Source organism: Manihot esculenta, chromosome 15 (assembly GCF_001659605.2).
Source record: "Manihot esculenta cultivar AM560-2 chromosome 15, M.esculenta_v8, whole genome shotgun sequence".
NCBI classification, from domain to species: Eukaryota; Viridiplantae; Streptophyta; class Magnoliopsida; order Malpighiales; family Euphorbiaceae; genus Manihot; species Manihot esculenta.
Window position 1 is genome coordinate 2,204,458 of NC_035175.2, and position 13,424 is coordinate 2,217,881.

Sequence of the window (13,424 nt, forward strand, 5' to 3'; positions counted from 1 at the left end):
TCCATGGGCTGTTATCTCATCTTCTGTATGGATCGTGTCGGATATAGGCTAGGTTCTCTTATTGGGTCCATTGGCCCATTCTTATACTATTCATTTAGTTTTATTATTATTATAACAAGGCTAACTAAGATTTACTAATTAATTAGTGTTAATGTAATAAATTATTATGAAGTTGATAAGGACGTGGTGGGTTCATATACACGTCCATTTCCAATTTTCTCCTTCCATCGCTATCTCTAAGTAATAATAACTAATAAAAAAAATATCAACATCAACGTGAAGTTGTGAAGGCACATATTATAATCACCTAGTGATGCCATTGTTCTGGTTCTTATCATTCGTGTTACCTAACAACAATATAAAAATCTTTTAAAAGAATTAGACTAAAAGATTAATTATGAGTATATAGAACATTGAAAGATACAGCCATTTATGAATGCCACACTACAACCCCTATTATATTATTTTGTAGTGAATCCAATTATTGATGGTTCTCAATTATAAATAATTACATATTAGCCGACAAGGTGTGATGGTGCATGTTTGGTGGCTTAAGCTGACTCAACGACACTACATTACATTGGAAGATTCTCGAATTGCAAGCCCATAGGATGATTTAGTTTTTTTTCTTCTAATTTTGAAAGAAAAGGTTGAGCATTATTGATGTGAACATTATCCTGTATGGTAAGTATTCGGATGAAGCATTGATCCAACAGAATGGATTTAAAAGCGGTACAGATCTTATTTTATGGACATACCATTTACATAAACACGTCTGCACATTTGATGATTTACATGGATTTTGGAACTTGGTACATGTACAGTTTTTTTACAATGAGACAAAGGTCGTGATTGGGATTTGATGTGATTTAGGCTCCAACGATTGTGGTTGCAAGGATGGAATCTAAGTCACTCCTGGTGCGGTTGATGCTTTGATCACCATTGTCCTTTCCAACCCCCCAAATTTCTGGAATTACTTGTGCCAGTTTGTTTACATTCTCCATTACATAATCTGCTTCTTTGCTCTTCACCGTTTTTCCAACCAGAACTGTACCGAGCCCCATAGCTTTCCCTGCTGCCACATTGCGCACGTTATCATCCAGGAACAGCTGCCCTCACAACACAATAAACGACACAACAAACCCCGTTTTAGTAGCTTTTTGAGGGAAATCAATTGAATTTATCAAACATTATGGGAAATGGGAAATAGGAAATCATTGTGCTTTCGCAGCATACCGTGCGGCGAGGGTCTACATTGGCAGCGTGGAGAGCAATCTTCATGGCATCCATTGAAGGCTTAAGAAGAACGGGGAACTCGTCAGGACGCGTCGATTGGGACAGATTTGGATTCATTGTCTCAAAGCATATGATTTGATCGAAGCAGTCTTCTATTCCTAACCTTTTTAGGACCTTAATTGCGTGAATTCTATCGGAATTGGTGAAAATCTGGAGAACAAAATCATGAGGAAAAAGTGAATCAAGGAAACAGAAAATTTAAACTAGGTCTTTTTTTTTTTTTTCTTAAACTCACAATTTTTCTTTGGGTAATACTTCGCAAAAGGTTGCGTAATTGGCTGTCTGGCTTGATCACATCGTAAGGCAACCTTCCGTGCACGAAACTAGACATGTAAAAGAAACATCAATTGTTTTAATCTAAAAAATCGATATTTTGAAGCAAAAATGAAGTGTATATATATATAAAGGAGAGGTTTCCTGATCACCTGTGGTAATCATCAGCATCGATATCATAGCCTAACGCCTGGAATTTTTGAATTTTACAAATTAAATCAGAAAAAAAAGAGATATGAAGGCGAAAAAGGAAAGGATTAACTTTGCTAATAATAAATAGTTTGAAAGAGCAATTACCCTCAAACCGGCGAGAGAGCTGCCATAAGTTTTAAAGAGCTCAACTCGGAGTCTGGAAGCTTTGTCCTCTGCAAATCCGCACTTCTCAACCAGAAAGTCTGAAAGAAAATGCGACACAATGAACAGTCAGGAGGACAGGTTTGTTTTGTATTTAGAAATCAGTTTCAAAATTGAGAGATTATGATAATGCTTCATGTACCGTCAATGTTCTTCCTTAAAGGTTCAGCAATTCCCAGTTTGGAAGAATACAGAGTATCATCTAAATCTGCTTTGAACCCAAAAAATAAAAAATAATTCAAAACAAATTCATAAGAAAAAATTATGCTTTTGATAAAATGATCGTAAATTGTAGTAGAAACGTACCGAAGATGAGGCAGTCAAAAGGAGAGCTGGAATTGGTGCAACAATCCATTTGCAAAGACGAAGATGAATAGAGGAGTTGAAACGACTGAGTTTTGCAAAAAGGATTAGGAAAGTGGACTTAACGTAAAAGTGGAATCAAGGCAGAGGACTTGCAGAAAGGCAATAAGAGGGTTATTTATAGGGGATGGGGAAAAGACGGAGAGAGATGATGCTGAGTCAGAGTCCAAATCTCTTACCCTATACGGACTCGCCAGGCTGGCCATTGTATAAATTTTCACTGGTAGATAAGGGCCACGTGGATTGATTGCCAAAATAGCTTTCCAACAATGAAAGTTGTCCGATGGATGAATTTGTCCTTAACGGAAAACTATATAATATAATATAGTAAGTTAAACATTCACAAGGTGTATTAACAAATTTTATTTTAGGAGATGGGAGAGTTGGAATTCGAATTTGAATTTAGCGTTCAGCTTGATGAGTTCTGCTTTTAAAAATACTTATAAACTTACATCAATTTTCCATTTGTGCTTAGAGCTATTTCTGTTTTTCAATCGAATTATAATTTTACTCCCATTGTTCCCTTGAAGAGTCATTACTTATATAATTAATTAAAACACAAACAAAAGATCCATATTGCCATTAATTAAGGTACATAGATAGCTACACAAGCCAAAAGGGGGAAATTAAAAGTTCATAATTTAGAAAGATAAAATAAACATATCAAAAACAGGAAGAAAAAAAAAAATATATTTCTTAATTAATCGACTTTTGTGCTTTTGGTAGGGGGCTCTCCTTAAATTTTATATCAACTGCTTAAGCATGATTCTGATTGCAAGCACTACCATGCCCATATATGAATCTTGCTGCTCCCTCTGTGTATACATGAGTCTCATTGTTCAGTCTGCAATAAAATCAATACAATAATCAGCCTATCCATTCTTAATTGTGGATCAAATACTAAAAACAAAAATGGACTTACGATTTGCGAACGGCTTTGCTCAATATAGAGGCTGATGAAAATGTTTTCCCATCAAGGTACCTGTTTTCCCCTCTGATTTTCTGTTTAATTCTGAGGTCAAACTCATCAGCACTCAGCACCAATGGGCTATCTGAAGCCTGTTATTATTATTATTTTTTTAATAACGTATGACAAGTGAATGTAATTTACTAAAAAAATTAGAGAAAAGTTAATGGAATTTGTTAATACCATGACCCATCCCCAAGTATCAGCATAGGAAGGAACATGAGCTGAATAAGGTACCACATCTGCACATGGAAAGCAATGACAGGTTCTCTTGACTTTGTCTCAGAAACAGACAAAACAAGAAGCAAAATTTCTAATTTTTTACTTACACTTGAAGACCTGCTTTAAAGTATTGTAAATGCAAGAGAACACTTCTGTATGGCTGAAAATTCCTGCTGGCCCTGCCTGTAAGTTTTAATTGCAACACATTATTAAATAGTTAATTTCTTTGCAAAAAATTGGAAAATCAGATCTCCTTTCTCTACCTGTGTGACAAATATGCCACCTTCGTTAAGTTTGGGTTTAACACACAACTCATAGAAGGATTTGGTATAAAGTTTATAACATGGGCCTCCTTCTATTGGGTCTGCCAAGTCTCCTATTATCACATCATAGCATTCTTTCCTGCTTTCTATCTCCCTCCTGCATAAAAACCATAATAATTTTTACTCTTCTTCCTCTTGTTAAAGATAAAAAAAAAATCTGGAAAAATTATTTAATTTGCAATAAGACCTGGCGTCGTTGATGATAATCTCCAGTCTTGGATCACAGAAAGCTTTTTTATTCACAGCCAAGTAGGCCTTGCAGAAGTCTACCACTTCCTGTTCCATGAATTTACAGGTTTTTCTGGTCATTTATTTTAATTGAATAACTGCTTAAGATGAATTACTAATTTAATTAATTTTTCTTCTTTTCTTTTCTTTTCTTTTCTTTTCTTTTCCCTGAGTGATTAGACAATACAGTCCAGCGAAATAATGTTAGAGCCGAAAAGTAAGAAAATTAGACTTGTATTCATATTTGACGGTAAACATAATAACGACAATTGTCATTTTCATTGGAAAGTCGGTTTGAACAAAATCAACAAAAAATATAAAGAGAAAATGGATAAGTAAATGAAATTCAAAATAAAGAAGGTGAGGAATATGAATAACTCAAAGAAAATGATATATATATATATATATATATAAAAGAATGGAAAATGTTACCTCGTCAATATCACACATGACAACCTTATCCACAGTGCTATGTCTGAGTATTTCCCTTGCTGTCGAACCTTCACCCCCTCCCATTATGAAGATTGTCTTTGGACTAAAATCAAGAGTAAATAAAAAACATTATCATTAAACAAAGTAAAGTAATTATTAATAAACAAGCAAATCTAATCATATTCTATTACGTGAATAATGAATTAAATAGTCTCTCTATTTAATGGAAAAAATAAATACTTTGGATGATAAACAAGTGCAGGATGAACAAGACATTCATGGTAGATGAATTCGTCCACTTCTGCGCTTTGAAGCTTTCCATCAATCACTAAAGCCTGTGTTGCACAAAACAAAAGCTGCATATAAGAATAAAAACTTTAACTAGTTTTGTATTTATTGAAAATAGAAGTTTTGTTTTCCCAATATTCTTAATATAAACCTTTCCGAATGGCTTCGTATCCAACAGAGCAATTTCCTGATATTGAGTAGCTCCTGTGTGCAAAATGCTGCAATAAAAAACAAAAAAAAAAGATTGATTAAATATTTGAAATGACATATAGAGGTGGTGAAGTCTTTTCTTTTTTTTTTCATCAATAAAGCACTTGGTTTTAACATTTCTTTATTGAAGCTTGTCTATCTTTTTCATGACCAGGGCTTTGACTCTTACTATCTTTTTTACTTACTTAACAGGATCAGCCGAAAGATTATGGACTTGTCTCGCATAAATAAAAACCATAACGATGTTTCTCTTCATTATATTGTCTGCTGGATTATTTCTTCAAGTTTGTCAAAATAAAGGAACACATATCTACCAACAAAACCGCCACTAACTAAGAGCTGAACCGTCCTAGAGGGAAAAGGGTAATTAAGGGGCAAAAGGAAAAAAAAAACAGTGAATGGTAAGAAGTGATGGTGAATCTACACTACAGGAGCAAAACGAAGGAAATGAGATGAAACCAATGAAGAAGGAACAAGGAGAAAGATCAGACTTTAGCTTGTGGCTTCCAACTTCTATATGAGACTCCCCTATTGGATTGTGTAAGAATATAGTCAAGCCAGACGAGAGTTACTTAGAGTATGATAATAATAGAAATGTATGGACATATATACCTATTGAGAGCAAAACAAAATCTCAAGTTCTCTTCAATCTCTTCTTCGTACCAGCAGCTCTTCCTATACCCATTTAGAGATGAATGGGCTTTCCCATTCACTCCATTCCCATTGCTAATCCCATTAGAACAAGCAATGTCACCCATTTTAGCTTGTGAAATCTGTAAACTAAGCAGGTGAATAAAGCGAGAGAGGGAGAGAGAGGGCAAGTAATGCAGAGTGGGGAAATGGGGTAGGCAGGCACACAATATAAATGCGAAGGTGGCAGGAATATGGAAAAGGGGCTATGATTATTAGATATTAGTAGGGAAGAGAGTTGGGGGAAAATTTATGGAAGTGGGTGTGTAGGCCTAGGACATTGGATAGAAGAAAGCTATATCTTGTATACCAAATATCCTCTTGGATTTTCGTGAACTGATATATACAGATGTGAAAAGGCCAAAGGAAAAGTGAAACAACATAGTATCATTTTTAATGTTCATTACTTCGCGTGCTTATGCGCCATGTTTTCAATTTCAACACATACATAATAATAAGTCCAATTAATTTTAAAAAAAATTAATATTTGCATATATTTATATTTTAATTTTAACTTTTTAATTTTAATTTAATTCCCTAATTTTTTACATTTTAATATAATTTTAATCAATTTTTAAATTTGATAATGCATGTGGTAATTTAATGATCTAACTAGTATGTTGTGTATTATTATTTGATGATCACCGAGTTTCATCACTCTTTGACAACGCCGGTTTCAAGAAAACCGTACTAACCCAAAGTTTATGGAGCCTCTTTTAGTTGACCGATTCAACATCTTAAGTCTTGGCCTAAATGCGCGGGACAGACTGGATCGTCCGTGAGCCCATTTTTTATGAGAAGAAATACAATCCGGTGATTTGACGTGATGAAGGATGGCAGACCCAATTACTTCACAGCCCTACCCGCATAAGCGCCGAGGAAAATTAAATGGCCGTCTGGCGGGGAAAGAGAGTCTGACACTTTCGTACGTACGGATCTGCGTGACAGAAACATGTGACACTGTAATAGAGAGACCGTTAAACGTCATTAGCAAACACAATGAAAGAAATAAAAGGGAGGGACACTTCCTCTCCATCTAAGTTTACACATATACCGTAAAATCCTATTATCTGAATTTCAGAACATCATTGTTATTATTTTTTATATAAACTAAAGACAAAATGATTTAAAAACTTAACATTTACATTATTTTACATTGTAATCCAAATATTTAAATTTTAGTGTAATTATCAAACATTTGCATTTGAGATTAATTTTAGTCAATTTTAAAAAATTAAAATATAAAAGTTTAGATAGAATATAAAATGTAATATTTTATTATTTTTTTAATTATAAATTAATTTTAAATATGAAAATAATTTTAACTGTAAAATAATATATTTAATTTTAAAAATAATAGTAATTCAACCGTTAAATAAACAATTGACAGTTTCAATAATAGATAGATTTTGTTTTATGTTAATAATTATGAAGATTTTATAATAGTGATCAAACGTAATTTCAACACATTTTTTATATTATTCTTAGTATTTAATTAAATATTTTTTTAACTAATTTTGTAATTTTGATTATGTTTTGCAAAAAAGTATAAAGATAAGAAGATTTGATGAAAAACAGTTTAAAAGTATAGAACCTGACTTTACCGGTTAATTTGGACAAACCTTCCATTCTACTGCACATAAATCAAGAACTCCACAGATGTCCAAACCAACTGGACAAATCGACAGATTGCATAGAACCTGACAATAGCGAAAAAAATTCTCAGATTTAAAAATAAGAAGACCAAGTCTTCTCATTAAAAGTTGTGGAACACACATGATTTCTCCTCCTTCAGTATGACATCAAATCCTTCTCAAATAAGAGGTTCTATCCTTAGAAAAAACATATTAGAAAAATGATTCCTAATTAAAAGCAAAGAAGGATTCATAATTTAAAGTAAAGAAGAATTCTTATTTTCAAAAGGACTCTACTAGATTTAAGCACCTATATAAGCCCATCATTGAGAATAGCTGCAGAGAACCATTTCTTCTCCAGCACCGAATCTGCTTCTTCTCTTCTTTTCTCTTTTGTATTTTCTTTCAAAAGTTATAAGTGGTTAAACTTTTTTATTTCTAGTTGAAATTAGAATGAAATTTCAGTTTCTATATGAATTTAGAGATTTAAACTCAATTGTTTCCCAAAAAGACTCTACTAGGTTTAAGCACCTATATAAGCCCATCATTAAGATAGCTGCAGAGAACCATCTTTTTCTCCAGCACCGAATTTGCTTCTTCTCTTCTTTTTTTCTTTTGTATTTTCTTTCAAAAATCATAAGTGACTAAACTTTTTATTTTTAGTTGAAATTAGGGTGAAATTTCAGTTTTTATATGAATTTAGAGATTTAAACTCAATTGTTCATATTTTATTCTTCAATATTTATGCAAATTATGTTCTTTATATTATTATTGTTTTGTTATTTACGACTCTTTGTTCTTAATTTCAAAGCTATTATATTGTTAATTTGAATGCTTGAAATCTGTAATTGCTTAAATTATTCAAACACAACTAACAATTAGTGTAACATCTAAAAAGTTGCATAATCTAATTCAAACTCACAACTAAAAAGTTGCATAATCTAATTCAAACTCACCACGCGGCTGGTTAATTACAATAAGGTTTTTCTAATACTTAAAACAGTTGATAAATTAAAATTTCAAAAACGTTTTTTGAGCAATTTGTTGGCTAGAAATTAATTAGCGAACGTTTCTTAATTAATTTAAAACCTAATAAGAGATTGGTTATGAGGAGTGTTTTCTATAACTATAACTAATTTATTGAAACGAATAAAAGTATTTTTGTATCGATAATCAATTTCCAAACTGAAATTGATCCCATACTTCAACTAGAATTTGTTTACATTTATTTCTTTTTTAATTATCGATTTTTTAAATTAGTTTGATTTTTATTTTTTCTCATTATCAAATCTCTTTTATTTTTATTATTTATTTTTTCTAGTTATTATTTAAAAATTTTTAGTGTTAATTTCATGTGAATTTGATTTTATTATCACTATATGTAATTTATATTTATTGATATTTAATAGGTTTTTTTTTCAAAATTTATATATTATTTTTAATTATTTTATTATACTATTATTTTAAATTAAATAATATGTCTGCTATAAGGTGTTTATAATTATTACTGTAAAATAAAATTAATTGTAAACAATATATTTAAAAATTAGATTTTTATTTTTAATTTTAATTTTAAAAATTAGTCAAAATTACACTAAAACATGAATGTAGACTAATTTATCCAAAATTTAAATATTTAGATTAAAATGATACAAACATTAGATTTTTTTTAATTAATTGATTAATTAAAAAATAAATATAATATGGGAACGTAAAAAAGGGATCCTATCAACTTGTTCCGACCTAGGATAATAAGCTCATGTACAGTAGTAGCATCTAAATGTGCAAATGTCGTGGCAGGAGCAGGATCAGTCAAATATAAATATGTGCAAACGATTGAATTTTTTGAGTAAATTAGTCTAATAATAATAATATCAAATATATAATACATTTCTAGCTTTATCTCATTTTTCTTGAGATTTTGTTAATCTTTCAAAAATAAGACATATGATATTCTTAGAAACATACTTTTTTTATATATAAATATTTTTTGTTGTATTTTGAAAGTAACTCTAAAGTCACTAAAATGCATATTTTATATCTGTTTAAATTAAAATTTTATGAAAAACTAAAAAAAAAAAAGAAAAATTTTGAATAAAATATTGTCCGTTAAAGTGTTTGATGTCAATTTTAAATTTCGAAAAAATGAGGATAATTTATAGTACAATTTGGAAGGCAGTAGCATAATACTTATAATCATGAAATATTTTTAGTTTTTGTGATAAAATTTATAATAATTTTGTTTATATAATTTTTAGCATAATTTTATTATATTAAATGTAAATAAAAGAAAATAAAGTTCCTAATATCCACTTGTTATGAAAAAAAACAAAATTTGTGTCAAAAAACGTGTTTTAGGTTTTTTTTTCAAAAAAAAAAAATTCATTGTGACAGTTCATACATGATTCTTACTAAATAATTATTCTTGCATGGGTTGAAAAGAAAATCCAAGTTGCTCGCGGAAAAAGAACAAAGCAATGTAATTAATTATTATGAGCGTGAATTGGCAGGCTATAGAAACACTTGCAGTGGCCTAATATGAAGCTCTGCATTATATGTTTGCACATAATGGTACATATCCGTTGGCAAAACCTAAATATGATGATACGAGGCATTAGTTTCAAGGGTTTTAGATGTGAGGTGGAGAAATTATCCCATGGATATATGCATGGAAGAAGATGACAATCATAGTGCACATATGCATGATTATAATCTAAAATCTAAGAGAGAAGAAGGGTCAAGCAAAAGGATAAAAGATGATGATTATTAGAGGTGACAATTACCGAAAATTCTGCTTATATTCTTTTCTTCAAAAATGTGTGCAAATCTTGGTTGGAGAGAGAGATGGGGGGCTAAGAGCGTGCAGTGGAAATAATCATCATATTCTCTTGCTTCAGAAAAGATGGAGGGCGTGCCATGGCAGGCGCACTCATCATCACCACCATCGCCATCAAACCACATCATCCTCCCAACACCATGAAAATTTTTCAACCCTACCTTAATAAAAACAAACAATAACTCCATCACTATTCACTTCACCACTTGAAATTTTTTTTTTTTTTTTTAAAATACCTCTATATAAATCCTGCCTTGTGGTTTGCCAGGTGTAGACCAATGATCTTCACTTTTAGCCCCATTTTGTGGGGTCCAACCACAGGTAATATTAGCATCAGGCTTCCCTCAAGGATAGACAAGGAGGGTCACCTTTGTGAAAGATGGTTCGTCTTTGTGTCGACTTGTTCAATTGCACAGAGATCAAAATCATGAACTTGGGATTTTTTTGGGGGTGATGATAGATTCACCCACCTCATGTTCTGGAAAAAAGTTTATGATAGTCTCAATGTCCCCAAAAACCAATGATATCTTGCCTTCTTTTTTTTTTTTTTTTTTTTTTTTTTTGTTTCCCTCGATCTTTTACTTGCTTTGCTCTCCCCCTCATGACCTGTAAAAATTATTACATCTCGCAAGCTTCAACGTACCCATCAACTAATTTTCTGTGCTGCCTAAAGCCTTATCTACTATACAATGTGACAACATGCAAGCCTCCTTCATAAAAGCATTATTGCACATGAACATGGATATATACCAATTTGCTCATTTAGACACAGTATAAGGATTAGTTCAGCTAAACCTGGGAATTCAAAACCATGTCCGATTTGTATGAAAAGTTAACTTTCCATTTGATTACTTAATGCAACCTCCTTCTACATCAATGGATAACAGGAACAACTGTCTGAAATGTCTACGCTCTTCGAAAAAAGAAACCAGCTGGCTGGAGAAAAACATTCCTCCGCCTCCTGCTAGCGCGAGCTAACAATGCCTCTCTAGCTTAATAAAAGGGAAACACGACAAGCAAAAGATCTAGGATAGCTTTTCTTGTCCTCTCACCTAGTGGGCTTCACTCCTTGCCCATTTTCTATCTTTATAATTAAAATTATAAATTAAACAAGGCCCAACAAGTAGTTGGGCTGGATTCGATCTGTTCTTACAACTCCTTTTTCAAAAAAATAAAATTAAAAAAAAAAAAAACAATCATGACTACATGGTGATATTATAATATTTAACGGTAAGTTCAGTGGATAAACACGTATATTTTTTTTTGGAAAACTTAGATTCAAATCTTTATATCTTTAATCTCTTAAAAAAATAATAAGTTAAATAAATATTAATATAAATTTACAGTAATTTTTTCCAAATGTCACCTAAACCAATAATGTCACGTATTAGAATGACATTTCCACTAAATGTTTGTGTAAAATCAAAATTTCAATAGATGCTTTTATTGTCGATAAAATCAAGAGAAATTGATAGAGTAAAAAGTAATAACAGGATTTTAATGCCTTGGCAATTAATACATTCATTTATTTCTACTATTTTATTTAAAAAAAATAGAATTTTAATAATCAGAATTTTAAACCTTATTTATTTTAAAAAATCATTTTATGATAATAGCTGTTGACTAAAATAACAGAAGGCAAGTGGCCATCGATAAATGGAGAATTATATAATACAATAATAATTTTATAGATAATTCTATATGAAAATTGTATAATACAACAGTCATTTTATGTAGAAAGATAATTTTATAAATGATACGTATTTTAATAATAGTAGATCCTATAAATATGAAAGTGAACTAAAAAATAAAATTATCAAACAATTTATATTGTTATCAAATGAATATGGTTATGATAATATATAAAATATAGGTACATTTTAAATTAAGACGCGTATTTATAATCTTATTAATTTTTTAATCGAGTGGTTCTTTAATATAGACCAAGCACACCGTGCATGATTTAAAAAGATTAAAGTTAAATGTTAACTTTTCAAATACTCGATTTTCTCTTATTTTAAAAAAAAAAAGACTTGATTTTCTCATCGGTATATCTTTGATATTATAAATGCGCATAAAATAAATTAAACAAATGTAACTTAAAAAGTCTAATATTAAATATCTACCTCTTAAATATTCGCCCTTTTCCTCAGCACTTTCCAAAATTATAAATGCACGTGCGATCGACTAAACATTTGTGATGCATACAATAAATAGAATATAAATTAAACGATTTAAAATTTATTAATTAATTATCCGTCATTAATGAATCATTTAAAAAACTAGTAAAAACACATTTGTGTTATCATTTAACATTTGTGACAGGAGTGGTCAATACAATCCGAAGTTTATGCTCTTAACCAATTCAAACTCAAGACTACTACTTATTTCACTGATTTCAGTATAAATGAAAAAAAAATATAACTTCTCCAACATAACACTTAATTTTTTCACTTAACATTTATCCACTTCATTTATTTTTCTTCGAATTAATTTTAATTTATTAATTTTTTTAATGAATCAGACCATTTGTTCGAGTGTACAAATCCTGTTACCTAGGATACCGAATCTTCTTTGATTTTAATTTTTATTTTTTATTAGAAATTAATATATTATATTAAATTTTAACTTTTTATGTATGTTAAAAATTTTCAACTATTAAAGCTTATTTTTATAAAAAAACAATCCAAAATTCTATGTATATATATAAAATAAAATTTGTTAATCCGTTCAACATTCAATATTAAATATACATTCATATCTATATCTAATGTAAAATTATATTAATGATTATTAAAAAGTAACATATTAATATGTGAAATATATCTCTTAAATTTCACTTAAATTTGAAATATAAATAATGTATTTCTTATAAAAATTTGATAATGTATGAAATATATATTCACATTTAATATAGTTTTAAAGTCTTTTATCGATATTAAACTTTTTATAAATATTTCACGTTTTAATATAGTTCTAAACGTGAGGAGAATGTTAAATGCTATAGTAATTTGAAATAGAAATAATGTGTCTTAGACACTCGCGTTAAGCTTGACCAATCAGAATTTATTATCTTATTTATTAAGCATGTCCAAAAGTTATTACACTAGATATTTTTTTTCTTATTTATTTTTTTTTAAAAATTTTTTATGTACAAATTATTTTTCATATGTATATATTCAAATTTCAATTGCTACAACTTTGTAATATTTATTGTTTAAAATATTTTATAGTTTAAATTACATAGAATTCTTTTTCTGCTTTTATTTATTTTATTATTGGTGCACATCACATAATTTTCAAAAATA

At 29.9% G+C, this 13,424-nt stretch overlaps 2 protein-coding genes across 2 annotated transcripts; both read right to left on the reverse strand.

Annotated features, from left to right (window-relative positions):
• Positions 1-718: 718 nt before the first annotated feature.
• LOC110602111 (uncharacterized protein C24B11.05) lies at positions 719-2,407 on the reverse strand. Its single transcript, XM_021739534.2, has 7 exons — positions 2,230-2,407; positions 2,066-2,131; positions 1,867-1,964; positions 1,722-1,759; positions 1,532-1,619; positions 1,237-1,446; positions 719-1,109 (listed from the first exon to the last, which is right to left on the reverse strand). Exons 1-7 carry the CDS (start codon positions 2,276-2,278, stop codon positions 870-872), a joined length of 789 nt encoding a protein of 262 aa, XP_021595226.1. The 5' UTR covers positions 2,279-2,407; the 3' UTR covers positions 719-869.
• Positions 2,408-2,837: 430 nt separating this feature from the next.
• On the reverse strand, positions 2,838-5,939 carry LOC110601323 (thermospermine synthase ACAULIS5). The gene is made up of 10 exons (XM_021738417.2): positions 5,569-5,939; positions 4,898-4,964; positions 4,699-4,793; positions 4,459-4,561; positions 3,986-4,074; positions 3,739-3,895; positions 3,583-3,658; positions 3,437-3,495; positions 3,209-3,345; positions 2,838-3,130 (listed from the first exon to the last, which is right to left on the reverse strand). Exons 1-10 carry the CDS (start codon positions 5,712-5,714, stop codon positions 3,043-3,045), a joined length of 1,017 nt encoding a protein of 338 aa, XP_021594109.1. The 5' UTR covers positions 5,715-5,939; the 3' UTR covers positions 2,838-3,042.
• Between the last annotated feature and the right edge of the window lie 7,485 nt (positions 5,940-13,424).